Source organism: Passer montanus, unplaced genomic scaffold (assembly GCF_014805655.1).
Source record: "Passer montanus isolate IOZ18808 unplaced genomic scaffold, ASM1480565v1 scaffold39, whole genome shotgun sequence".
Taxonomy (NCBI): Eukaryota; Metazoa; Chordata; class Aves; order Passeriformes; family Passeridae; genus Passer; species Passer montanus.
Window position 1 is genome coordinate 7,851,863 of NW_024368707.1, and position 27,998 is coordinate 7,879,860.

The following is a 27,998-nucleotide window of genomic DNA, read 5'->3' on the forward strand; positions in this document are numbered from 1 at the left end:
AAATTGGAAAAAATAACAAGGAAAGTTACAGTTTATGATATTTAATCACAGCTTTTCAGTTCTGGAACTGAAATGCTTTAATGCCATGTTTTTTTTCTCTCATATGGACAGAGTCATTCAGATAAAAGTCACTTATGAAATACTAGGGTGTACAGTCTGCACTAGTTTCCTTTATAATTATCTTTTCATCATGTTTACAGTAACAGGTTCTGGAAAAAATGGGGCTCCCTCCCACTTTTTGACCTTTTATTGTTAAAATAAATATTAAAACATTTGATATTTTAAATATTTAATATTGTACAAATATTGTAATTTTTTTATAAATGCTCAGCTAAAGGGTTGATGGCACGCACTGGACTGACCACAACACTCACAGTCCATTTGTTCATGGCTGAAAATAAATGGCATGAAGTCTTTCTTTGATCCATGTCTCCACACCCTTCTTCAGCTCAAAGCAAATGTTTCCATTACAACCACACCAGCCTGAAACCCACCAATGAAGATTTGCAGGCATCCAAGCAACATCTCCAAGACGTACGCAATCCACTGGGAGCCAAAATATGCACAGCTGGCTCATTCTCACTGCACTGTGTGTGGCCTTGGGGGACAACAAAAACAATAGCAAGTGAACAGTCAAAAAGGCCAACAAATTATGAAGTGAAAAAAAAAAAAAAAGAGAATGTGGGTAGTGAAAAAAGTTAAGGCAAAAGAACAGAGAATATACAGGATGGGGACAGAGAAAACCTGTCTGTGAATCTGAACCAGGAAAGTCATCATAGAAGTTCCTTTCCTACCCACATCAATGAACTGCTGTGGCTCTCACTCGCCCTTCCCTCCTAATCGCTTCTTGCAACCTGAAACTCACAGATGCACATTCTCTTCTTCCACCTGGCAATTTTCAGATACCTTTTATGGATTCAAGTAGTGAAGGCTACAAAATAAGAAAATAGCTCAGTAAGAAACCCACACCCACATATACATCTGTCATCTGCCCTTCCTCAGCACTCTGCTTGTAGGAAATTAGTGGTAGCCACCAGAAACCTCTAGGAAAAACAAAGGATGAGCGTTAACCATTTCAAAAACTTTGCTGCAAGGCCGAGATGTTTCAGCCCTTCCTGTCTCTCTCTGGACTGGGTCATTGTATCAACAGCATTACTCACAAGCAACAAGGCAAATTTGCACCCCTCCCTGCACAACTGCTTGGGAAGGGAAAAAGAAATACTGTGAAGGAAGCAATCTAAACTTTCTCAGGATGTGGAAAAGCCAAGCCCAAGGGTATTGCTGGAAGCTAACTCCCTGGAGATTATGAATGGAAAAGAAAACACACACTCAAAATTAGGATTTAGTAAAAAAACTGTAAGTACTACCCCCATGGGACAAAACAATTTTTCTTCCAATTAAGGGCAGAAAAGTGTCATTCTTAGTACTTTTCTATACTACACTGCTTTATCATATGGAGAAAAAATAATGTGAGAAACAAAATCTAAATCTCCACATTAATACCAAAAGATTTTTTTCCAGCATTGATTAATTCATTGGATTTACTCAACTGGGTTATATCACATCTCTTAGTATCACATTTTCTATTTTCATATATTTTTCTCCCAGGAGACTCAGTGGCCTGACTATTTCTCTAATGCCTACTAGGAAAGATAAAAATCTCTGATACATAGCAAAATCAGGTATTTTCCTTCTGGAAGACAAGATATCCTGGACAACCTGGACTCAATGCACCTAGAGAGCACTGCTGGAAGCAAGGACCTGCCAATGAGGACACAACAAGCTGGGAACAGGATACACACAGGCTCTTTATTTCCATCACCTCAGTTTTCTCTTTTTAGAATGTGAAGACTCCTAGCTAAAATACTAACTAAACCCTACCTTTTTTTCTTTTTAATTTTTTTTTAAATTTACAAGTCATTCTGTTTATTACAAGGACACAACAGGATACACACAGGCCCTTTATTTCCGTCACTTCAGTTTTCTCTTTTTAGAAACCTACTATTTTTTTTTTTTTTTTTAATTTACAAGTCATTCTGTTTATCAGTGGAAGCTCTTGTCTAGGGAATAGGGCTATTTGAAGTCAAAGCTGGAGTCATCTCAGGATTTTATCACAGAAGTTGGCAAGCGGCACAGTAAAGTACTAATTGCATGCACGTATGTATGTATGTATGTTCATCTTGAAACAGAGGGCAATATATGACTACATGTACCCCAAGAAGAAATCTGGAGTATTCTTTAAGTTTTTCTGCAAGAATAAACCCCAAACATCTATATTTCCACATATTTCTATTTGATTCTATTAGCTAGAGCTAATGACATATCTAGAACTAAAGTCATATAAACAGAAATTATCTTGTACACATGAAAATATGTGTGGGTCTGGTTTGAGATGTTTTAGCACAGAAGCCATTAGCAAAACCACCTGGAAACAGGTGAGTTCACACAGGAAGCAGAAATCCCAAGTCCTGTATCAGATTTCCATAGGCATATATTTTCCAGAGGGGCTCTCTCCTCCTGTACTTCAAATTGCAGCTGATCTCTGACTTGCACTCCCATCAAAATGTTCTCCATGACAGAAAGAAGTGGCCTCCTTCAATTCCTCTTCACAAGAGTAATTCTCTCTCCCCATAATCCTCTGTAATTCCTGTAATCATGTCTGCTACCTGCTGTAGTTCCTCTCCTGCTCTATGGCCCCGTGCTGATGGCACCCCATATGACACAGGGCAGGCTCAGAGTCTCTCCTCTAACTCAGGGGCTTGGCTCTACCATCGTGTCTGTCAGTGCTCTGAGGTAAAGGACACAGAGTCATGCAGAGATTGCTCTTGGCTCTTCTGTTAAGACAATTCTTCTTCAAGTCAGGTAAGAGGCAATTGCATTTCCACATAGTTACTGGTTTGAGAATGCCTCTGGGAAAAGAGATTAATATTTTTATGAATTCATATTTTTATTTGGTATTTTAATGAACCTCATTAACATTTATTATTCTTTCATATATTTATAATTTCATTTTTATATTCTATATTTTTATGTATCTCCCAGTGGCTTTGTCAAACTTCTACCTAAAGTCTCAGTGGCATTCTAAAACCTCTACCTAGTGTCTCAGAAAAGTTTACTTTGTTTGTTGTACATCCTAATCATTGCTCTATATTCTCCCTTGACTGTAGTCTCTTATCTTCAACCAGAGCAGCAATTTAGAGTCCGAAGATGTAGAATCTTACATTATTTAGGGTTGTTCACAAGCTATCTAACCCTTAGCATAAAACATTTCATAGCAATTTATAAAGTTAAAATCAAACATTAAGGAACACTTTAACTAAAAGACTTATTAAACCTCGAAATACTTCTCTTGGAAGATATTTGTTTATTCCACAGAAGGAAATTTCTACCATTTCAGTGGGAACGGCAAAACCCCACAATTGTTTATACTTGCCCTATTTTTAGAAGCAAAAGTTCTAGCAGTGAAGATGGTGAAGTAATACTTTTTTTCTTGAGTCAACATTATTTACACTGTAATTATAAATATTGAATAAACTCTTAATTTCAAAAATAGAATGCACCATATATGTGTATGCCAGCAGAAAAAAAATGCTTTCTAAGCAGCTAAATCATACCAAATCTGAACTAAAACAAACAGTGTTTTGGGAATCATAAAAACAGACCCACTTCTCCAAATGTCTGCTCAGGGGAATTTACTCTGAGAAACAGCTCCAAGCCAATTACTTTCTCAAAAGGATATAAATACTTTTAAGTCTAAAACTCTCCCAAATGTTTTGGCAGGAAAGGCTAACAAATGTCTACCAATACGACCAGTTAGAAATACAAAATTCTAACTATATGAAACCTGTGCCTGCCCAAATCCACTCCATAATGGCATGAATTGTGCACACACCATCCAAACAGCCACTATACACAGTGCAAGCAAACAAAGCAAAGATATTGAACTGAGCTTTCCTGTGCAACCCCAAGAGTGAAGTTAAACCATGGAGCAGAGAATTTCCAGCTAATTTAAATAACTTGTTAAATAACTTGTCGTATTAACCACATAATGCAAATTAGGCCAATAGAAAGTAAGTTTATGCCTATTTTTTAGCAGTTAACCTCTCAAATTTTCAGACTTCAAAATGTCATAACAAACAGAAGAAGCAATTGTGCAGTTTCCAGGAATGTCTTCCTTCTTATATTAAGCATCAACCTTTCAACTAATACAGGAAAGTTTGAGAAGGGAAGATCTTGAAGCAGAAACCTCATTTTAAACACAAGGAAAAAACATCATGACAACTGTTTCCAGGAAACCAGAAATCTCTTCCAGTTGATTCAATCAGCTGCTTACGTAAACCATTTGTGATTTCCAAATCCGATCTTTCTCAATGGCTCTGCCTTCCCTAGTTTTAGCATAAAATTTTTTCAGGTGCCCATACAGTTTTCTAGGGTTAATTTTTACCCCAGGTTCTTCTGTTGGCTAGATTAACATGGAAAGCTGTGTAGAAGGGAGAGGGAAAATATCTGGGCTGCCAGCAGAGACACACTCAATATTCCTACTAGGAATGAGATTATTCCCATAGATAGAAGTGCTGCTTACATGACAAAAAATAAAAGCATAATAAGCCCTTTATATGGACTGGTACGCACAACAGTTATCCCACAACAGAGAGTTTAGTCTTTCCCAAATTTAATATCAGATTAACATTTCTCACAGAAATTTGGTCTGCGCAGCACAAATACAAATGCGTCTGAAGACTCAGAGTCCAGATCTCACATGATTCTGAACAGTCCCAAAAAGCACTTCACAGCAAATCCAGCTGGGAGACTGTGGCAAAAACCTCAGCCTTGATAGTCAGAAGAGGCCATGCAGAGTAATGTCTACAGCCTGATGCTGTATGTCCATCACAGGTCTTTACACCACCTCTGCTCCCTTACTGATTTGTAGGGGACAGGACCACACCGAAAGGATTTCCCCTCAATGCTTCTCATTCTTGGCAGACCACCAAATAGCTTCTATGTAAACCTTATGAACTTGTGTCTTTTCTCTTCCTTGACATTGGGATTTCTGCTCTTCCAGGGAAAACTCAACTTTTGCCTAGGAAACAGCCAACTTACTCAAGGAACTAAATTTCTCTAATTACAATTTTTCAGTTTCTCATGTGGCCAGACTGCCACTGTACAAACACTGCAGTTCTGACGACAGCCAAATCAAAACATGGCTGGGCAGTGCAGGCAGAGCAACAAATCCTCTTTCCAGTGAAGCAAAGAGGAAAAGGATTTCAGCTCATGATTACTACTGAAAGTTGAAATAAGATTTCCTCTGGCACCGAAATCAGTCTAGAAGGTATCTCAGATGCAAATTAGGAAGAGATGGGAGTGCTAAGGGCAGTGGGAGAGGGAAACTGTTCACAACAGAAGAACCCTAGCCAACAGCACACTTACCCTATTGATGACAAATAACATTGTGACAAACTCCCTGAAAATTCTAAAATTAAAATATCAATCCCAGGAAGCACTAAATACCTAAGTGTAAAAATATTCCTGAATAATTAATCTGAGGTCTTACTATCAATTCAGGCCAAACAGAATACATTCACCTTGGTTTCACTCAATTACAACAGCACAAGTAGCTACTTGACTCCAGGTGCATCACTTGGAGACATGTTTGACTCAATTACAATCCTGTTCTTCCACACAGACAACAGCACAAGTAGCTACTTGACTCCAGGTGCATCACTTGGAGACAGAGCAGGACACATAAGCTCTCTCTCATCTCACCAGTGCAACCACTCTATGCTGGGACACTCAGAGCTGTCAGGGAAACACACCAGCTTTCTCTCACCCCAAGTCTTCTAATCTCTCGTTCCCAACATTATGCCTTCCATGTTGTCCAAGAAAGTATTCCTTTGTGTTTCCATCAAAGCCTAATGAGTTCTCCTAGTTGCTGCTCTCATCATCACAGATTTCTCACTCACAGGTTAATTAGTCCAGAAAGGAAATAAGACTTACTAAGTGAATTTCAAAGTTATCACAGAATCACAGAACATTCTGAGTTGCAGGAAAGCACCACACAAGGATCATCAACTTGTGTTTCCATCAAAGCCTAATGAATTCTCCTAGTTGCTGCTCATCATCACAAATTTCTCACTCCCAGGCTAATTAGTCCAGAAAGAAAATAAGACTTACTAAGTGAATTTCAAAGTTATCACAGAACATTCTGAGTTGCAGGAAAGCACCACACAAGGATCATCAATTCCGAGTCTCAAATGAACAGCCCATATGGTATGGAGCCCTCCACCTTGGCTCCAGTGGCACTATGCTCTAACTGAGCCATATCCAAGTCTCAAATGAACGGCCCATATGGGTATGGAGCCCTCCACCTTGGCTCCAGTGGCACTATGCTCTAACTGAGCCATCTTATCCCAGGCTGTGACGCGATAAAGGACACCAGAGAATGCCAATATTTATTATCCCTAGATAGGATCAGTCAGCTGAAATAACCAGCTGCTTAACGGAAATCAAATTTAATGTATGCAACAGTTGTGAGAGTATGCTTTCCTTTTACTCCATGATGAGACATCAACCATGTTACTCAGGCCCCCAGGTGCACATTTTCTTTTTCTGTACATTTTGATGGAATAATCATGCAGCCCAGCAAGAGAGGTGAACATATGTCAGTGGGCTCCACTTGAGCTCCAGGCAGTGCGTGCCTAGGATCTGGGCTCTCTGGAGCTCCTGCAGACAGACAGGAGCAGGGACATTCTCTCTAGGTCTGTATATTGGCGTCCATATTGTCTTTCCTTGAGGGGCTGTCTCCTGGTTTGGAAACAACTACAAGCTTTCACAGGAGCTATTTTCACTTTGTGGTTACTGTGAACCAGGAAGATTAAAACACCTTCCAGTGATGGAGTGACTGTTGTGAACAGAGTACCAGAGAGGGAAAGGGCCTAGGTCTGTATATTGGTGTCCATGTTGTCTTTCCCTGAGGGTCTGCCTCCTGGTTTGGAAACAACTACAAAGCTTTCACAGGAGCTATTTTCACTTTGTGGTTACTGTGAACCAGGAAGATTAAAACACCTTCCAGTGATGGAGTGACTGTTGTGAACAGAGTACCAGAGAGGGAAAGGGAAAATCAGATGGAGAGGGTGTCCACATGAGCAAGAAAAGAGCACGCTTCAGACCAAGTCATTTGCAAAGAAAAAGAATGATCAGGAAGGAACTTGTCCGGGACCAAGAGGAACAATAAATCAGAGAAGCCTGAAGAGCGAAGGGCAAAATCAGGAGGAACTTGTAATCAAGATCACTTTAGGACTGGATAAAATATAACATAATCATTCTCCCACTGTGTTTCCTTATCAAATTACATTAACAAACTCTTACAAAAACAGGCAATCTGTCTGATCCATACCTCATCAGCAAGGACCAACCTGCTTAACCTCTGTTTTAAATGAGAAGTGGGAAACTTTCTTTTGTCAACCTCTACACTCAGATACATTGTTTTCCAGAAGTAATTTATCAGACTCCAATATGTCTGATAAATTACTTCTGGAAATATGTCTCCTCCTTTTCCTCTGCGGAAAACCCAGATTAGTAAGGCTGGGCCTGCAATCCTGTTCTTTATTTTCCAGTTCTGCCTGTCCACTTCCTTCTTGCAATGCAAAGTGACGCAAAGCACCAAATTCACTTAATTACCACCTCCCAGGATGCTCACTGAATATGGTCATCAAAAAACAATCTAAGTGCTTTCAACTTGAAGCTGCAAGACTTTTAAGCCTTTCTGGGTGAAAAAATACTGGTCATCAACATGCAAGGTCTTGTTCAGTGTGGATGCTGCCACTAACTTCAATCCATCTTAAGGAAAAAAATTCAGACAAACCCCCACCATACATCCTCTTAGCTTCTAGCTTAACTTCTTTCCCTGACATGTTGCTATGCAACAGACTTTGAGTGCAGCTGCCACCATGCTTTCAAAGCAAACAGCATTTTAGTTAGCAGAGCAGCAGCTGGGAGCCACAGAAGTGAAGCAGGCAGGCACGTGGCATGACATGATATGGAAAAGTCACCTAGAAGCATACCAAGTCTACTTCTCAGACTTGGAAACTGAAAACAATGTGCAGAGGCAAAATTCATGGGTTGGTGAAGGATAAGGAAAGGATAAAGGATAAAAACACAAGCATACATTCACTACTTCAGAGGCTGCTGAAGCAGCTGCCTGACCTTGGGCTGGGTGGTCAGTGTGGCAAGGCAACAGGAAAACACTCAAAACGTCCAAGGCAAAAAGGAAGTCATTCTCACAGTGTGATCAGAAATGATATTTTTTTTCTTCAAATTCTATCTTTTATAGGAACCAAGCTCTGCATATTGGAGGTTTGAACACCCTCTCTGCATCCCTGTGGTTATGTTACCTCTCACAGACACTTTACCTTCCTGTCTCTTATGTCAGCACAATTCAGAGTAATGACATCCTTGAGCATGTCAGGGATAAAATAACACAGACAGGAGACATCTGTAGGAACTAAACAATGCACTGTGACTTGAAAACCAAAGCAAACATTTTGACAGGCTCTAAGGACCAGGCTGTCAGCCTAAAAAGGAACCTTTTATTGATTTACAGTGACCTTGAGGTTTCCCTGAGGAAACATGCTGTTCTGCGTATGTTTACATTTTGTGAAATTAAGGGTCCCCAATCTACTCTTTCTAAGGCCACTTAACTGTGATACCATACCTCAACCCCAGCCAGAACCACCTCAGCCCACACTGTTTGCTTCCTGCCCTGCTCTGCCAGCACAACCCACCCTGCAACTGGTGGCTTAAGGAGCACTTGAGCCAGCTGTGCCAGGAGCTCTTGGGCCAGGCAAACAGCCCTTGTGCTCTTGTGCATGGCAAATGTTGCTCTTCTTCCTGTGGAAACCACGGTTTGCCCCGTACTGGGCTCAGGGCAGCAGCACTGCTGGCTCACTGCTTTCTGATCCGAGAGTGTCAGATTCTTAGAATCACAGAAGAATTTGGGTTGGAAGGGAGCTTTGAAGGCCATCCAGTCCAAACCCCCCTGCAATGAGCAGGGACATCTTCCACTAGACCAGGCTGCTCAGACCCATCCAGCCTGACCTTGAATATTTCCAGGGATAGGGCATGCACCGTCTATCTTGGCAACCTGCTCCAGTGTTTTACCATTCTCATTATAAAATACTTCATCCTTATATATAATCTAAATTGATCCTCTTTTAGTTTAAAACTGTTATGCCTTGTTCTATTGCAACAAATTTTCAGGAGAAGGAACTACAATCTCCCATTGCTCAGGGTGAGTGAGGTATTGCAGCAGCAAGACTTACACCTTTGGCTAGCATCCAGGAGAAAGCTCCTCAGAAGCCATCACCAGCAGCCATCTGTAGCCTTGAGAAAATAAAAAATTCATGTTGCAATCTCTGGAAAACCTCTGGAAATCACTGCCTATTGTATTTCACCAAGAATAGCTCTGACAAGCACATCTAGGACACAATCCCATGACATTCAGCTCCTCTAGGGATACAGTAGCACTGACACATCATTTTAACTACATTCAAGTTTCTCATTATCACATATTTTAAGAAGAAAAGTTCAAGCTGATGTCATGACAAACAAAAACCATTGTGGCTTCACAATTGATCTAAAAAAGGCCACAGAGTACACTGAGTCACTACTGCTTTTCCTAAAGTAATTAGTCACACATTTAGAGTTCATGGATAACAGCTTCTCTCATTGATTTATAAAATCTCACAAGCACTGTGCTACAAATAAAAGAAATGGTGTGGCCTTATGTTCAATATCCTTTATTTGGCTTCTTTTTGTCCAAGGAAATACAGAAAACAAGACAGACAATGTATCAGTAGAACACATAACTTTAGATAAAAAATAATTAAGCAACACACATGACACAGACAGTAAGTGTAAAAATAAAGAATACACTGTTTTAATTGACTGAAGTTATTTTCAAATCTGAACTAAACTGCAGCTGCTGTGGTCAAAAATACTTCTGTAAATTTATCTCAAAAGTTTTATTCAAAACTTTCTTTTAAAAAGAAAAATTAGCCCAAAACACCCTAAAAGCCCCATGAACTCCCATTTTCTGTTCAGGAAGGAAGTAAAATATAAATTAAAACTACTAAAAAGCCCAGCTTTTAATGACACATTTCTGGTATCTCAAACAAGTAGGAAAAAATTTTAAAAAAAAAGGACCAGTTGGTGTTTTTGTTGGATCAGATTTTTTTTTTTAATTAGAAAAAATGAAAGGTACAAATAAATAATTCATATTGTATCTACAATAGTAGAGCAAACACCACCCCTCACATCCTCAGTAACTCAAGCAGACAGACACACTGAAGTTTTTACCAGACTCTGGACAGGCCATGGCTCTAGAACCAGCAAAATACCTGCTCTGAGCACCGAGTCCTAAGTTTTAAATCTCCATTGCTGATTTTTCAGTTTGACAGTTGGTACCCTTAGTGAACATATGACATAAAAGGCACAATCCAAAATTCTATGCACTCTGGTATGAAGGAGTATTTCAAATGCATGAACAAATGCTCATCAAAGCCAAAAGGAAAGTAAATTATTTATATATTGTACAAATTACTTACAATTCTTTTTTTCCAAATTGTGGCTGCTACTGCCTTTATTTAGTCACCTGCTTGGAGACCTATTGCTCTTCCCCAATAATTTTGCCAAATGTTGTGTGGTTTGAGTCCTGTGATTTTGAGTCCAGCAGATCTTTCCAGAGGAAAAGGAGCTATAACAACTGGCTAAGAGAAGAAAAATCATGACAGGAAGAGGGTGATGAACTCAAGAGTTGCTGCAAGTGAAATTGCAGACTGATGTTGGCAAAAATTAAATCCCTCTCTACTGCAAGAGCAATTAGGCACTGGAAGAGAATCCCCAGAGAGTCTGCAGAGCTTCAACCCACAGACATTTTCGATACTCGGCTGGAAGAAGACAAATACATTTTGCCCAGCAGCAGTACCAAGAGTGGCATGGGCAAAGAAGGTTTTGCCTGACAAAACCTCCTCCTCTGCAGAACAGCAGACGAAGTGGTCCCTCCAGTCCTACATTTTAAGATTAAGGGCCTAGACCAGATAGCAAATGTTGTGTTAGTAATTTCAGTGAGCAACTCAGCTTCCAGACAGGGCAGTGTATATGACGTCTTCTCCTTTTTTTGCTGCTTCTTTCCAGCCAGTCAAGTCACTATGTGTAATGTTCACTTCAGGCTGATAGCTTCTAATGATCTGGTAGATGGATGGAAATGCTCAGGATCCTAGGAAACACAAAAACAACCCCAGGAAAGGATGAGTCATGGCCATTCTGTTGCTGTCTCAGGTTTTGCTTAGTCTAGTTGCTGTTGGGACAGGAGGAAGAGAAATGCACAACGGAGAAAATGGGGAGCAACCTGCCCTTTGGTGAACAACTTCCCTGCTTTTTTAATTCTGGAAATCACACACTGCAGAATTCAGAATGTGACATAAAGAATATACAAAACCCTGAAATTATTTGTAAACTGTGAAAAGTAAACCAACTTTCCTCACTAGTAATAAAACACCAGTTATTAATTAACGCACATATATTGAGTATTTAAGTAATTTGATATTTCAGAGTATCTTTTATATGTTTGAGATTCAGTCTACAACTCTACCTTTACATGGCTTTGAAGACAATAATAAAATATATGGCATCTTTACTTTTCATGTAGAGGAGTATGAAAGAGGTTCCTTATCTAATAACCGTTCATTCAGACAAAGTATTTTGTAAAGTACTTTGGAATCTAGTTTATAAATAATTTTTATCAAGCAAGTGAATGAAAAATAATGAGGCAACTGTTCACATATTACAGGAATGCTATTTGTTCTCCCTTTCAGCTGCCAGCCATTTTATTTCCTTGTTATATACAAAGCCCTATTGTTGGAATAAAAAGGAGAGGGAAGGGCCAGAAAATTACTTTGTAATGCAATATGAGCACAAAAATGATACACAGGATAGGAGCTGTACTAGTCACATATACTAAAAGCCTCCCTGTTTGCAAAGAACGGGCTTTGTGTTCCTGTGACATAGCCTCCTTTGGATGCACAGGACAAACTCCAAGGTATTCCCTACACCACTACCTTCATCCTGTCAGTAGCAAAACAGTGTTTATTTAATCCTTCCAGACAAAAACAGCAGCCATGGCCTAGGAGACCAGAATTCACCCATATGACCTCCCTCTCCTTCCTCCTCCTGCCACTCCCCTTTCCTGGCTCTTCTAAAAGGAAGGCAGGATAAGGAGTATGCTGTTCCCAGAAAAACATGACAGGGAGAACAAACAAAACACCAGCCATCTCTCTCCTCCACAAAGAAAACAGACAGCACTAAAGCATGGAAAGTTTGCAAAGTGTGCCCATCCTCCCTCTATTTATGATACAGACCAGAGGATGTGCCAGGCACATTTCTGTGAACAGAAAATTAGGTGTAATCGCCAGGTAACAGACGCAGTCTTAAAATAGTGTGTGATTAAATCCAGAAAACATCTTGAGTTGCAAAATATTTATGCTTGCAGGAAACCTGATGGACAGCCTGATGGCAGAATTACCCTTTCACTGACATTTTTGTCATGAGGGTTGTTTGGTTTTTTTATTCCTCCCCTCAGTAGCTCTGTTTAGGTCTGTTTGTCTATACTGGTTTTACACTGTGGCATTTTTGGGTTTTGGGATTTTTGTTTGTTTGGTTGGCTTGGGTTTAGTATTAAGAAGGGTAAAGGAATGACGCTGTTGTATATTCACTGCATAGTTTTTGCTATTTTTCAGTAATTCAAAATAGGACAAATCTAATCTCCTACTCTCATTAAGGCCACACTTGAGAGGAAACCACGGCTACTTTAGAATGAGCCTTGACAGCTGGGACGTGACTGCCAGAAACCCATTCCTCTGAGCAGAGAAAGTATGTTAAATCCATCTTCCTTAGAAAAGAAGGAGTTATATCCTGACTTTATAATCTGAAAGTCTGGTATTTAGTGGGCTTCTCTGGAAATTCTCCGAAAACCAAGCTGCTACTGTATTGTTCTCAACTACTGAGTCTCTCACTAATAAGAAAACAGATATCAAAGAAAACACTAGAGAAACATGCAAAGTCATAAGATAAAATAAGATTGTTGTAATTTTTAAGCTAGAGCTTAGAAACAGCCTTCCCCAAACTGAATACAGACTAGAGAATACTGCTATAAAGACTCTTCCAGAATTAATTACTATGTTTACTATAAACAAAGAAATGAAAAATATAACAAAGTAGTTGTTCTTATAAATTTTCTCAAAAACTGGAAATCCTGCATAGTATGTATTTCCCAGCCTTCCAGGACATATTTGGCCACCAAAATTTGGGTTTCTCATATCCACATATTATAGCTGATCAGCCAAGCTGCTATTTTACACTTAGCAGACCTGATTCTATGCTATTTGTAACAACCATCAAATTCAAAAGGGAATAATTATAAATATAATATTCAATCAGGGAATCTTAAATTCTTATTCAGGGTATTCAGTCATCTCCAGCTTGTAACAAAGAGGTATTTTGAACCTGTTTTGGAGTACTTGTCTAACATATTAAGCACACTGAGTTTCAGCATTTCTTTGGAATACAGATAGCGGGTTGTGTTCAGACACAAACAGAATCATAGAATCACTAAGGTTGGAAAAGACCTCCAAGATCATCAAGTCCAACCTTTGACCAAATACCACCTTGTCAAGTAAACCATTGCACTAAGAGGTAAAGTCAATGCTGCTTACATCTGAGTTCCATAAAATCTTCACTTGAAGGATAACCTGAATGTTTTGATTTCCAAACAGGAAAAATAGATTTCTATGGTGTTGCTTTCTGCAGAATGGAATTTTTAGTCTGGCCTACTCTCTTCTTCTATGACTCTTCAAGTTTTCTTCTTCCAGGTTAACCTATTCTGTTCAGCTTTCTTATCTATTCAGTATCATATCTGCTCAATTAGAAGCCCAAATTTTTTCCCCCCCTCTTGTGTTTTTTTAAACACAAGTATACTATTTGAATATTTCTGAATATTCACATGGCAAAACCTGCATAAGCTACCCAAGGGAGATCAATATACCAATTCCTAAAAACCAAACTAAATAAAAAAAAAAAAAGTCAGCAAAAAAACAACATTCTGGCCTTTATATACATCTGTGAAGTAGTCCTTCCTCACAGGCTACCACAAGCCTCCAGAAAAAATGTATGCATGGAATTTTATCCCCCTGCAGACTGATATGTCCTGAGAATTAACTATAAAGCTTTTTAATTGGCCAGGCTGAAACACGAGTATCCTGCAAGCCATGAAATAAGCAAGTGATGCTACGGAAAGTATTAAAGTGAAGAGACATAAATGACAGGTAACTCACAGGAATTTATTCAGGCTAATAGCCTTTATTTTGCTTCTACCCAGGTACTTGGCTTCTTAACTGGACTGCTTTATCTCAGTGTGGTCTACAGTTAAGCTTGATTAGCTGAGTAAGGAATGAAAGGATGTAACGTTTTATCAGATGAGCAGTATTTAACTTTTTATCAGATGAATATTATCAAGAAACTTCAGGCATGGGAGAATTTATGCCTGGTGACTTTTTTGCGGTCTGCTCATTGCACTTACATCGAATGATAGGCACAGCTGGGTTTGCCTGCCTACTTGGTAGAGGATGAGAGTTTTCCAAACCTGTGTGTCAGCACATGCTACAAAGGCTGCTCGGTTTGATTCCAAATAAGTCACTTATCCACAAATGTTGTGAAGACACTTCACTGGGGACATTTTCAGGGAGAGCCAAAGTCTGTGTATGCTCTGTAACAGGTACACAAGGAAATGCCTGAGGAATGGGACATTGACTTTCAGCCCATATTGATTCCCAAGTATCTACCATAAAGAGGAAGGGAACAACAAAATAAATGCAAAGCAAAGCCTAACCATACTTTCAAATGCAAAAGCACTTTGATGAAACTTTGTCAGAGAAGGCTCCCCAGCCACCCAGATAAAAAGCTACTGTTTTACTTTAAGAACTGAGTATCTTGACAAGCCTGGAAGGCTGTGCTTGTTATCTAGTGCAGAATGAAAAAAAGTGCTGAACCCTTAGACAGACCCTGGTATTCTTGAGCCAGTGCTATTAGCTCTCTATTGTTAGCTCTCTCTTGTGGTGTTACAAACAACACTTTGAAAAGTACATGCGTGGGCGCTGCTCCTCATTCCACCCAGTCTGAGGACAACAGAGAGTAAAACCAGAAAAGGGCTTTCTGCCAGATATTATTTGGGTGAACTAACTACAACCAATGCTTTAAAAAGCATAAATATATTTTACAGATGATCAAGGAAAAAACAAGTCACCACAAAACCAGACTAGGATTCAAAGCTAAGAAGTTTAGGGAATATTCTCATCATAGTACTTGTGGAGTGGTAACACACTGTAAGTACAGTGTTAAAAATCACTGTAACTCTACAGATAGTCTTCGTATTCTAAGGATGCCCAGGAAAGTGAAAGTGGAATCCTATACAAGATAAACTGTTAGTAACCCTTAGCCACCAGCAGAAAAGAGCATCCTGGGAGAGGGGGAAAAAAATCAGATGGTGACAGAGGGATCAAACTGCACCACCACTGAAGTTTTACAGCAAACTAATTAATGATGCCTTCAGGGAAACAGGTGTAAATTAAAAAGACATACTACACATTTCACTTAGATGGTAACATAGGAAGGAATATGATCAGGTGGTTAAAATTTCTCTGGATAAAGTAATGGCTGCCTTTATTCAAAACTGATCCAGGTCAGTGCGATACCTTTTTGAAACTCAAGGCCAAACAGCAACTGAAAAGATACTAACTATAGCTAATAAAAGCTGGACTATATTAGAAGAACAGAGACTTAATGACTTTCAACCTCACTGCAGAAATCACATCCTCCCATCACAGTTGAACAAAACCCATAAAAAATGGAAAGGAACACAAACAACTGATGTCATTCAAATCCTGGTTTTCTTGATAAACTTTAATCCAACAAACACCCACTACTAAACAGTGTTCATCTAATTATGTCCTCTGCTCCAGCAAACAGGGATTTACATTAAGTCTTGACCTTGTGACATGTTGGCATGCATGTGGGGCCAGGAATCTTGACATCTTCCCAGGCAGCAGGACATGAGACGCCATTTCTCTTGGACACACAGAGGGACTTAAGTCTTTGAGCCTTTAGCTAAGGAAAAAGAAGCACAGTGCTTTCAGTTGAAACTGAAAGCACAGTGCTTTTCTCTGTCTTATGCTTTCCTTACAAGGCAGGGGAGGAGGATCTGTTTCCAAATTTGGGATATTTTCCAAATAATGGATACTGTAGGCTCTGTTGCGTGTGCGGTGTCTCCACAGCAGTAAATCATGTCTTACATGACCCATGTCAGGGTACAAGGATACACTAAATGGCTTAGTGTTTCTATCTTATTGTAAAGGTTTTGTACTTTTTTGGCAATTTCTTCTGGGCAGCTTTTCACAGCCCTTTTTTTTTTTTTTTTTAGCACAGCTAACAAACTTTATTTAACTTCTGGATTAGCTAACTTACTCTTTTACAATACTTATCTTAATTGTATTTAGCTGTGGCCTTTTAAGGGCAGGCCTGTTTTTAATGCTTGATAATTAGCACAGCTTTAACTCCTTAGGGGTGAGACTACCTTCATCACTATCTCTATTCTCCTACATTCCATCCATCAACAGCTTAGGGGTTCCAAGCCCGTGTGGTGTGGGGTGTAAGAAATCTGCTGCCTGCTGTGGGTGGCCCCCTTACAAATTATTGCTAAACTCACATGATGACATTGCCCAGGGAACTACTAATATCCACGGGCAAGAATCATGCTAGGACATGTTAACATCCTCAGCCTACTCCAAACATGCACAACCTACAGCTTAGGGGTTCCAAGCCCGACACCTAGCGTGTGGTGTGGGGTGTAAGAAACCTGCTGCCTGCTGGGGATGGCCATGTTACAAATTACTGCTGAACCCACATGATCACATTTCCCAGAGAACTACTAATATCCATGGGCCAGAATCATGCTAGGACATGTTAACATCCTCAGCCTACTCCAAACATGCACAACCTGGTCTTATCAGGCAGTGTTGCACTGAGTGGCACCGGTCCAGCTTCGGGCCCCAGCGCAGACTCAGCATCCCAGGATGTTTCTCATCTGCCATGCAAAGAAGGGGCTTTAAAACACTGCAAAGCAGCACCTGTGCTTTTTGGCACTCTCTTCTCCTGGTCAGCCTCAGATCTGCTCCAGGGAGTGATCCCAAAGCTCTATTAGATCACCTCCATTTCAAGGTCTCTCCTTCACAGTATTCTTAGTACAAGCTCATTCGTGTTTGGAATGGTTGTTCTAGAATAAAGATACGTTTTTATTGTAAGAATTTCACCTTTTTCTTCTGGTCCTTTAAAAAGCAGTATTTAAGAACAAACTTCTTGCACTTTAAATTCCAGGTTGGTCTGAAAATTCAACCAGAAATTTTATCTTCTGAGTTGTTTATGGGATCAATGAAAGCCTCACATATATTTTACAATTAAGACATTATATCTGGGGTGCAGTAAGTGTTTTCTTCTCAGTGGAGACTTTTGTGTCTCTGGTAGTAGCAGATTCATTAGGTCAAACCCTCTTAATAGTAGATGCTATAGGTCTAAATTCACAAGACAGGTGTGATACTCCTTGAAACGTTTTTTTATATCATATAATTGCCCTAAAGTATATCACCAGGAACTGAGTAAATATGTGTTGGTGTTTATAAATATATAGTGGAATTTAAAGCCAGACATGGAATTTAGATTTAGTTAAACAACAGTGAAACCACCAATGACCATCAAATTTCTGTGATTTCTGAAGCTTATGGTGTCCCTCCTGTCACCCCCCACCCCCAGTCTTTTTCTGTTCATTATGTTACTACTAATTAAGACTAGAGAATTGAGTTGATCCATGACCAAGTTATTACAACTCAGTGACATTACACTGATTGCAACTTCTCCTTAAATTTATCCATGACCATAAGTTATTTATCCATAAGTTATTACAACTCAGCGACATTACACTGATTGCAACTTCTCCTTAACTCATCATTAGGAAGCACACTCGTGCCAAATTTGAGTACACTTCATCATATTACTGTTTGTCTTAAAAAAAAATAAAGATGGTGCCATAACCAGTAGAAAATGGTTCCCCTGAAGGGACATCACTCTGCATGAGTGGGTTCCTCACCAATCTTTACTTCATCTGCCAAAAATTATCTGAGCATACTACACTTCATAGGCTTCCAGGAAAATGTGAAAGATGAGCGAATTACTTCTGCTGAGACTGCTACTTCCAAGCAAAGAAAGAGCAGCATGTTCTGCTCGGCTTGGATTCTTCCCTCACAATTCTCAGCCTTGGATTGATCCTTGGCAGTGGGAAAACAGCTCTTAAACTTACATGCAACTTGAAAACTGTAGCCATATTACTATGATTATTTATTATTACTAACTTGTCCAGTATGACACTCTCATACCCCCAAATGATATCCCAACAAAATCTTCTTCTCTGCAGATGATCAGACCTTATTATGGGCTCTAGGAAAACCACACGTTTCCACACATTGGTAACTCACCACTTCAACTCCTCCTGCAGAGGATCTTCCTCCAGAACAGCGTAATCAGAATCAGAACTATGATGACTACTAAAAGCACTGCAATAATCACCAGCCAAAGCAATGGTGACACCTCTTCTGTGAAAAGAAAACAACAAAACATCCACAGCAAATTAATCTCATTGTGAAAAAAAGCAAAATGAGCCACAAGGATGTCTGATTAATGACAGTGGTTCCTCTGATATGGTTAAAGGTACTGCTAGGATAAATGAAAGCAGCAATTGCTCAAAAGATAAAATAAACCTGTGTATCTTCAAAAACAAAGCTACTTGTCCACAGAAAATGTGAAGAAAAGATGTGCCTATGGCAAAGAACACTGCCATCCCTATACCTGATACAGTGATTGGCATACATACATAAGAAGAGCTTCATACAAGTCTTAACACTTTCAGAATAGTTTTTTGGTTCACCCAGAATTTTATTGTTCTTACTTTTAAACACTTAACACTGTTGAAAAGGCAACATTAATTTTAACAAAAAAAGACAGGCTATGTTTTGCTGCCTGCAAATAGCTCTACCCAACAACTGAGTGTAAATGTTCCTCCCTGCTTAGACATTTCCACTTCATTTGACTGCTGTTAATCAAAAGGCTCATTTCAATGTTCACTGACATCAGCTGGAAAACTGCATGACTTGAAATTTATTTGACTCAAGCCAAAACGATCACGTCTTTTAACAAAGATATGTTGAACTATTCATTTGAACTTCTTGTCCTCTAAAATATATGATTGTTAAAACAACAAGCTGTTAGCTGATTTTTTATCCACTTAGCTAGAAATAAAAACAGTTATTTAGTTTTCTGTTTTTGAGATATGCATTTGCTTTTTTAAAAGACCAAAACAAAAGAATACTGGAGACAGGACAAAAAGATTAGTATGCTTTTTCAGAATTGTAATGTAATTCAGAATTAAGAACTAAATTGCTTTTGAATGTTTAGAGAGCAGATATTAAAAATCAGATCCTGCTCTTTACTACTATCCCTGTAACAATCACTTCTTGAGCATGTAATTTCAGAATCAATCCACAGCTATGAGCTGCTTTTCCTGTCTTGCTAATTTACAAGTGGTCTTCAATTTAAGGCTCTGGATATAGAGACACATGAATTTTAGATCACTCAAGTCAATGCTCCTGTAGGAACTAAAAATGATTCTTCAGCTTTTAATGTTTCAATTTCTTATCTGTAGAAACAGGGTGAAAGTCTTTCCAGCAGAACAGAATGTTGTAAGATATTCAGATGTTACATTAATATATCTAAGATTTCTGTATAAACCAAACATAAGTATCTTCAACTGACCCCCTGCCTGTATGCCTGAAAGTACTCTTCCTCTCTGAGCATTACTGCAGTGGATATATGCCTTGGCAAAAAATCAGAGAAACTAAAACACCATGTACATATTATATACAACAAAACATGCAGTAAGTTGAACTGGAACATTTGATTCAGATACAGTTTGTTATGATTTTGTTATTATTTCAAATAATACAGATACAGATTTTGTTATTATTTCAAAATTTCCAAGTTCATCAAGCAACCCACAGAATTTCTACTCATCATTCAACTTATGGATATCAGCTGACATATTTATATTTATTTTTAAGCTGTTAAAAAAATAATGAAGGCCGATGTGGAAACCTAAGTTCAACTTGCTGCACAATGGTGCATGCTGCATTGTGTCTCTAAATCCCTTATCTCCCTAGCTGATTAGTCTGGCTTTTTTCCCCACTTGGACAGGACTCCAGTATGTTACTACCTCAAAGACAATAGTGGATGCAAATAGAATTTCCTGACATATAAATATCTCATTCCCTGCTCTTCCCAGAAGATTTCTATCCAAATATGCTACTGTAAAACATGGAAACCAAGAGAAGGCTAACAAGTTGCTTGTACTTCTCACCTACCTCCTTTTATTTTCACAGGCATTTCAAATGTTTCATTTGTGTTGCTTACTCTGCAGATCAAATCCTGTGCACCGATGCTCTGAATATTGTAGATTTCCAGTTTACTGGTGATGGACACAATCCCATTTTTGTGCTTGACTGTCTTCTCTGTAGGAGTGGAATTGAACAGGTTGTTCCAGGTGATGGTGGGCTCTGGGAGGCCATTAGCATTACAGATCACTACCAAATGATCTTCAGAAATGTTGTGATGGACAGATACATTGAGACCTTCCAACACACAAATGAGACAAGTCATCACCACAGTGAGCACCTGGTCAGTCATAAGCAGTAGTAGCAGCCTAACCACTACAAACCAGAGCAAAGCTTACTGGATTCACCCTGAGCCCAGTGGCAAGGAATGCAAGAAGAGTACCTTGGGTCAGGTCCCCTCCATGACTCAATACTCCTTCCCCCATACTGAAGTAATATACCCCAAAGATTTCACTCAATCTAAAGTATTAAAATAATCTGTTAAGTAAAATTATTGGTCCTATCTGCTAATTCCCTATCAATGGTAGGGTTTGGGAGAGCAGCTCACAGCACTGGGGTTGTACCTTGCACCAAAAGGAAACTCCACTGGGCAGTGTTGGTTTGCCCACATTCCAGCTGCGACTGATCAAAGACTTAAAAAGATTCCACTCCTTGCTTTTCAGCTGCTACTCAAGGAGTAACAACCAACAGCCAAAACAACCACAATAATCTTGAATATGACCCACAGCGTTTTGCTTACAGCAGCAGTGCTCTGTTTCTACATCATGTTCCACCAAGGGATGCTCCCATCACTGAAATTCTTGAATCTGCTCAAGGAGAATGTGGGTGAGAAGACACCTCTTATTTCACTAGAGATATATCCCTGCAGAGAACCTCACCAAAAACACTCAGGCAGGTATTTCCTGAGAGAGGACCAGAAGGGAAAACATTGAAGAGACACTTGTAACATCCTGAATCATCCATTCTAGTGTCCCAAAAAGTTATGCTTGTCTTGTTGAGTTCCAAACTTGTGAAATTCATTCTGTCTTCATAGGGCTTCTGAATCCTTAATCCGTTTGTTTTACTGTATGTAGCTATATTATCATGTAATTCTTCTGAGTCCTTTTGCCATGTCACTTGCAGAACATCCATGGGTTTTGTCAGGGCACAGCTCAGAGTCACACTGTCACCCATCCTCACCTTTGTGTGTCCAGCCTGCGGAATCACTGCAATGACAGTAAACAGTTAATGAAATGGGCAGATATCACACACATAGAAGCCTATCATTGATTCTAAGGCCTGGATTACCCACAGACACAACTCCTTCAGTTACATATTATTTCTGTGGCTTTCCCCTACAAAAATGTCCACCTCCTGCATACTCCTAGGAATCAATGAAGTTATGTTGATTTACATTGGCCGAGGCTTTACCTTTCTTCTAAGCTACTTAAAAGACAAAAAGACTTACCTGTTTTTGTACCCATATTTTCAGACTTCCCTCTTAAGTTTTACTAAATCAACTCATGACTTCCTATTCTCAGCAAACAATTTTTGTTTCCTGAGAGCTAGAGGAAGATTGAATGAATAAGAGAAGTACACGCCGCTCATGACTTCCTATTCTTAGCAAACACTCAATTTTTGTTTCCTGAGAGCTGGAGGAAGATTGAATGAATAAGAGAAGTACACGCCAAGCCATTATCAGAGAAGTAAACAGCAAAATGCCTTTAAAAGGCTTTCTTGTAGTTTTAGAGTTCACAGCACACTTGAGATGGAGGGAAGTCCTTTTGGAATGCCCCACTCTTGGAAGCTGTCAACTCAGGTTAACAATGGTGTCCAGTGTCACTGTAGATACAGGATGCTTTTTGTCCTTCCCATCTCTAAATGCTGCTCCAGGAGGATTTGTGTCACAACTACCAGCTCCATGTCTCTGTCTCAGCTATGTCAGAATGTAAGTCAAGCAGCACCAGCAATCTGTATTTCAGCTATATTTTTGTCTCTTACTCTGCTGAAGCCTCAGAAACCTGAAACCAGTTCCCCAAACAATTTCAAGAAGGTTTCAGGAAATTCCACTTACCATTTGCCTTTCCAAGCCCAGAATATGCCAAACACAAAACCAGAGCTCGTAAAGTCATTTTGGAAGAGAAAATCTGCTTTGCCTAAAGAAAAACAAGAAGAGATGACAGATCATCTTCTGGTGATATTGTAAATTCAGGATGCAAAAATTAACAGTAGATTTTTCATGTGAAAAAAGAATGTAGTTCTGGGGTCAGACAGCAAGACTTGACAAGTTTTACTGCCCTGTTTCCTACAAGTGAATTGTAGACCTGCCTGGAACTGAAGTTGGTGTTATATTCAAGAGGATACATAATTTTGGAAAAAATACCTCTGCAACACACTCTACCCACTGTTGAGTTTTTTTGCCAATGCCTGCAAAACTAGCTGAAGCATCTTGTGACCATCTTCTGTCAAGAATTTAAGCAAAGCCCAACCTTTTAAATATTTTCACAACATTCAAAAATAAAAGAGACAGTCAACTGAAAAGTATTTTCTATATTATACAGGTTAAAAAAGAAGGGTTGGTAAATAAATCAATAAATAAGAGGAAGAAAAAAGTATTTAAAAACAAATTGCTAACAAACTTGCATACACACTGCATACACTCACAACCTGCATTTAAATTTTAAACACACTGTGCTAAAACAACTCCTGATATAACTCTCCAGTACGCAAGAACAAATAGAGACCAAGGTATTATATGTAGAATCAGGAAACAAGAGCATATCAGCAACAAGCCCAATGAAAAAAGCTTGTGTAGTCAGATATTTGAGCACGGCTGTACAAAATTCAGATATTCCCACAAGCATGCAGAAATCAAGGGCCAGCATAGCAAGCAGAAACTACCGAGTCACAGAGTTGTTTATAAAGCAGGGGAACATGTTCCGCGCAAGCAGAGTTTTCAATAACAATCCTTTGCTTCACTGCTTTAGTACCCATTAAAGCCCACAGTGCACCGTTGCACATACAAGAATTCCCACAGTAGCTACAAGAATTCCCACAATGAGGAACGAGGCTGTACCGTGTAGCTGTAGCGGGCACAGAAAGAAAGACGTCCCTTTAGGTCACAACTCCAGTGACGGGTGCTGCAGGGAGCGAGGGAAGAAATACCAAAAACGAACAGAAAAAAGACGAAAAAAAAAAAAAAAAAAAAAAAAGAAAAACAAAAAGGCGTTAAAGATTGTGGCAAGTAAAGCGCAAATCCTTTACTGCGTCTCCCAAAACCGCACTTCGGAGCGCTCCTGAGCCGCAGGCTGTGCCGCTCCCTGGACAAACCGCCCCCCACCACTTTCTGGGAAGAACCTCCCTTAACTTCAAAGAAACTCTCCCCCTGCTGCCGTCACCTAGGTTTCCAAAGGCAGCTTCCGACTGAGCCCGGCAGCCGGCGGCTCTCCCGGGCAGGGAGGGAGGACGGAGGAAGGAGAACTGCCGTCACCTAGGTTTCCGAAGGCAGCTTCCGACTGAGCCGGCGGCTCTCCCGGGCAGGGAGGGAGGACGGAGGAAGGAGAAGCGCGCCTCGGGCGGTGCCTCCGGGCGGGGACCCGCGCCCGGCACCCCCTGCCCATCTCCGCCCGAAACCCTCCTCAGACACAGGAATGCGCCCGGGGAAGGCGGCGACAGGGATGGATACTCACGGCCAAGTACGTGGAAACACGGAGAAAGCTGGAATAAATCCGTGGCGGGCGGAGGCTCCCACGGCGAGTCGCGGTCCTTGTCCCAGAGCTGAGCTGGTGTCCCATCCGGCGCTAACCTTTCTCTCAAGGGTATTCATAACACGCCAGAAACAAATTATTTTCGGCTCTATCTCTTAGAGAATTGGTCTTTTGCTTTCGCTGCTACCTTCCTGTTGGGTGGGGAGCAAAAAGGGGCAGCAGCAGTGACGCTGGACAATCTGTGCTGTTTTTGTGTTGTTAGATTAGGATCTTGCGCTGATGAAACTATGACAGGGATAACTTATCAGGCCTTGTTGCAGGCTTGACAGAAACACCCATTTCTATCTGATTAGTTAGAAACGGCATTTTTGGTGATCAATACAGGACATTCAGTGCCTGCTCTTTCTTCAGGTGCTTTCATACACAGGTACACGTTCATACACTGCTCACACCACTTGCAATATTTATCTTGACAGACACTATTTTAAATTATCATTGCTCACAGCAAAAATCAAACACCACAATTTCAACCCCTTGCCAAAATTGACAAAGATGCCTACATAAACCCCTAAACTCATTCCTATTTAGGACACAGATGTGTGTGAATATTTGGGGCAATGCTACTGAATTGTCTTAAGGAAGAAGGTGATGTTTACATCTTTCCCAGGTCACCCGGGCCCACCGTGTGTTAACCTCACCTGTCCTGCTGCTCTCAGTACCTTGGTGCACAAAGGAACGCCTTTTGACCTGTAGAAATAGAAAACTTCTGCTGTCCCCAACAGATTTGGCCCAGCTTGTGGCTGGGGTCTGGAGATCAGGGCAGTGTCTCTTCCGGATGGGTAGAGCTGTACTTGGAGACACCTTCCCCACCACTGTGCTGGATTTAGTGTTGCTGCCTTTTGCCTATGCCAACTAACTAACTAACCAAAGCCCCTTGGCTTTTCAACAAAATTTCAACTTTACCACTACCTTTATTTCTACCTTTCTTTTTATCTCTTAGGATAAATCACTATGTCTTAAATCACTTAAATTTCATTCCACCAGCCTTGCCCTTTTTGTTCCCTCTAAAACAGGCCAGCAACTGACCCACCAGTTGTTTGAGACTGATGTAATAACACTTCACACTCTTTTTGTTTTAATGAGAAAAATGTGTTAGCAAGTTTCCTGTGCTCACGTGCCTTCACTATAGCTGAGGGGATTTTAGAGGGAAGTCCAAATAACTGCACAGATTAAAATAAATGTATCCAGTAGTGCCCCGTGCCATCAAAGCAACAGAAGGAGGGAAATCCCAGTGATATCTTCCTGCTCTTATTTCATGAAAATAAAGGGGATTTTGGAGGGATTTGAGTGATATATTACAGTAATTCACATCTACTGAGGTGGAAAATTGCCTGTATTTAGGCAAATGTTATTACTTGTACAGTGGGTTGGAGAAACCTAGAAAAGAAAGAAGAAAATGATTAATGGGTCTGAAACACAAGAGGGCTGCTCCTTTGGAAGAGAGGGAATAAATCAGAGCTGAGCAGGGAACGGATGATTCTGAAATAGTAGGCAAAGACTACAGGTAATCTCAGGGCAGACAGAGGGAAATAAAAATACTCCAGCCAAACCAGCAATAGTGGAAGATTCAAATTATTTTTAGATTTAGAGGAGAAAAGGGCACAAAAATCCCCTTCTGCATTATTCTATGTTCGAATGTCAACTGTTTCTTTTTACAGGAACCTGTCTCAACTCAGAAATCTTTACCAAGCTTTAAAGGTTCTTTGTACGTTATGTTCTCTGGAGCTGGTGGTAGCCAAGGTGACATGGACTCTCAGGTATTATAAATCCTTCAAAGTTAGTGAGAAAGAGAGTAAGTAGAGAACTCTTGTCCAAAAATTCAGAGAGGTCTTTGTCCATCTTTTTAAATTTGTTTACCTGTAATACACCCTGTATGCTGGTGGAAGAAGCAATTTAAAATTCCTTCTGTCATGAATGAGATTTATTCTTCATTTTTTCCTCTGCCTTTTGTGTGGACACATTTCACTATTAATATATTTCTTCATTCTTCCCTTGATTTCTGGACTACTTACTTATAAGCAGAGCCATTTGAACCACTAGCCAGCGAAACCTGTACAGGCTTAAGGCAAATATATGTTACAGCTGGTCCAAGTTGTCATTACTTAACAGCAGAAAGGAAAAAAAAGGGTGAATGGAGTCAGTGACATAGACTCTAGTAAAACCAAACACAGTAGGTTTTACAGGATGTCTTCTGGAGGTTTATTTTAGAACATCTGTTCTGCTGGTTGAACTCCCTTCTGGCTCTCATCATTGAACTCCCTTCTGCTCACATCAAGTAGCAATATCCCTCTTAATCATCATGCTCAGGCCTCTTCAAGTTGCAAATGCTTATATGGATCTACTAGAAGGTCTAACCTGGTTCAGAGGATCTGTCACCAGCTGTGATTTTGCTGGTGATTTGACCACTTGATCACAAGTCAAGCCACATCTCTGTCTCTCAAGCTTACTTCTGTAAAACAAGAAAAGGTTAAATTGTTTAAAGTTTGATATCCTGCCAATTTCTCCAGCGCAAACTGCACAAGATTTCTCAGTGGGGAGAGTTAGATGTGGGTGGGGATAAAAGCACAAAAAAAATCTGGAGTTCATTTCAGTGTCAATTATCCATGTGTAAAGGGAGACTGGATTGAGGAAGAGGAGCACAGAGGGGAGACAAAGGCATGGAATTGGAAGAAGAAGGTGACCTTGGTAGTGAAAGTTTTAGTCCATAACAGGGCAGACAGGGGTGGGTGGCGGGAGGGCACACAGGTAGTACAGTCCCTGCTGCAGCAGGTGGTGGGAGCTGAGGAATGCATAATTGTTAAGGTGTTGTGTGTAGATTTGTTTTAGACACACACACACAGACACACACAGACACACACACACAGACACACACAGAGTGTTTCCTGTTATTAAGGGGTCCTTAAGTGATTTTAGCTTTAGAGAGAAATCAAGAAAAAAGCCTAGCAGTGCTGCTGGGCTTGTAGTATTGTGAAACGCTGTTTCCAATGCAATGTGTTTTTTATACAGCTGCTGCTGTATACAGTAGTGTATAGAGGAATAGAGTTTATGGTTGAAGCAATGAAACCACAAGTTTTGAACATACGAATGACTGGTATCATAAAAAGCATTGTTAAAAAGTGCCAAACACTTAAAGAACAATGCACATCAAATTAGATAGCCTACACACACACCTGTGACTGTTAAAAAAGGAAATTGTCCAGAAGACTATTGGCAAATAGGTTTTGCTGAGCTGCCATGGTAAAAGGGCCACAGGTATATATTGGTACTGGTATATACCTTTTCAGGATGGCCAGAAGCTTCTTCTTAGTGTGCTAACAAAGCTAGTAAGATTTGGTGAAGGAAATTGTCCTGAGGTTTGCAGTATGAATAAGAATGTCATCAGACAGAGGTTCACATCATTACTGAAATAGCAAAAGCCCAGCTAAAATGTTAGGGGTAAAGCGGGGTTTGCACATTTCATGGAGACCTCAGCTGAGTGGGAAAGTAGGAGGTATGAACCAGCGTCTGACAGAATATATTAAATTCCATGGGCAGGTGTTGTCTTCTCTCCACAGATACATTTATTTTGCTGGCAGCATCCATGACACTGGACATCACAGCTCATCCATACCAACCAAGACACTACCTCAAAAGCTGGACTGAAGAGCCTCTCCAA

The 27,998-nt window shown here is 40.0% G+C and overlaps 1 protein-coding gene and 1 long non-coding RNA gene across 11 annotated transcripts; one reads left to right on the forward strand and one right to left on the reverse strand.

The window, feature by feature from the left end:
• Positions 1-17: 17 nt before the first annotated feature.
• LOC120506476 (OX-2 membrane glycoprotein-like) lies at positions 18-25,316 on the reverse strand. Of its 10 annotated transcripts, XR_005628518.1 has the most exons (10): positions 24,266-25,305; positions 23,653-23,716; positions 22,651-22,732; positions 21,476-21,802; positions 20,568-20,834; positions 18,630-18,746; positions 10,602-11,272; positions 9,318-9,378; positions 795-931; positions 18-598 (listed from the first exon to the last, which is right to left on the reverse strand). XR_005628518.1 is itself a non-coding variant. In XM_039718102.1 (8 exons), exons 4-7 carry the CDS (start codon positions 22,706-22,708, stop codon positions 18,634-18,636), a joined length of 765 nt encoding a protein of 254 aa, XP_039574036.1. In that variant the 5' UTR covers positions 22,709-22,732; positions 23,653-23,716; positions 23,975-24,056; positions 24,141-24,211; the 3' UTR covers positions 10,221-11,272; positions 18,630-18,633. The 10 variants fall into 10 exon arrangements, 8 of the variants coding, with proteins under 8 accessions (XP_039574034.1, XP_039574030.1, XP_039574036.1 ...); XR_005628517.1 differs by lacking the exon at positions 795-931; XM_039718102.1 differs by lacking the exons at positions 18-598; positions 795-931; positions 9,318-9,378; positions 24,266-25,305 and adding exons at positions 23,975-24,056; positions 24,141-24,211 and having other exon boundaries at positions 10,221-11,272.
• LOC120506481 lies at positions 24,102-27,998 on the forward strand. The gene is made up of 2 exons (XR_005628520.1): positions 24,102-24,271; positions 27,898-27,998. It is a non-coding gene; the product is annotated as an uncharacterized LOC120506481 (long non-coding RNA).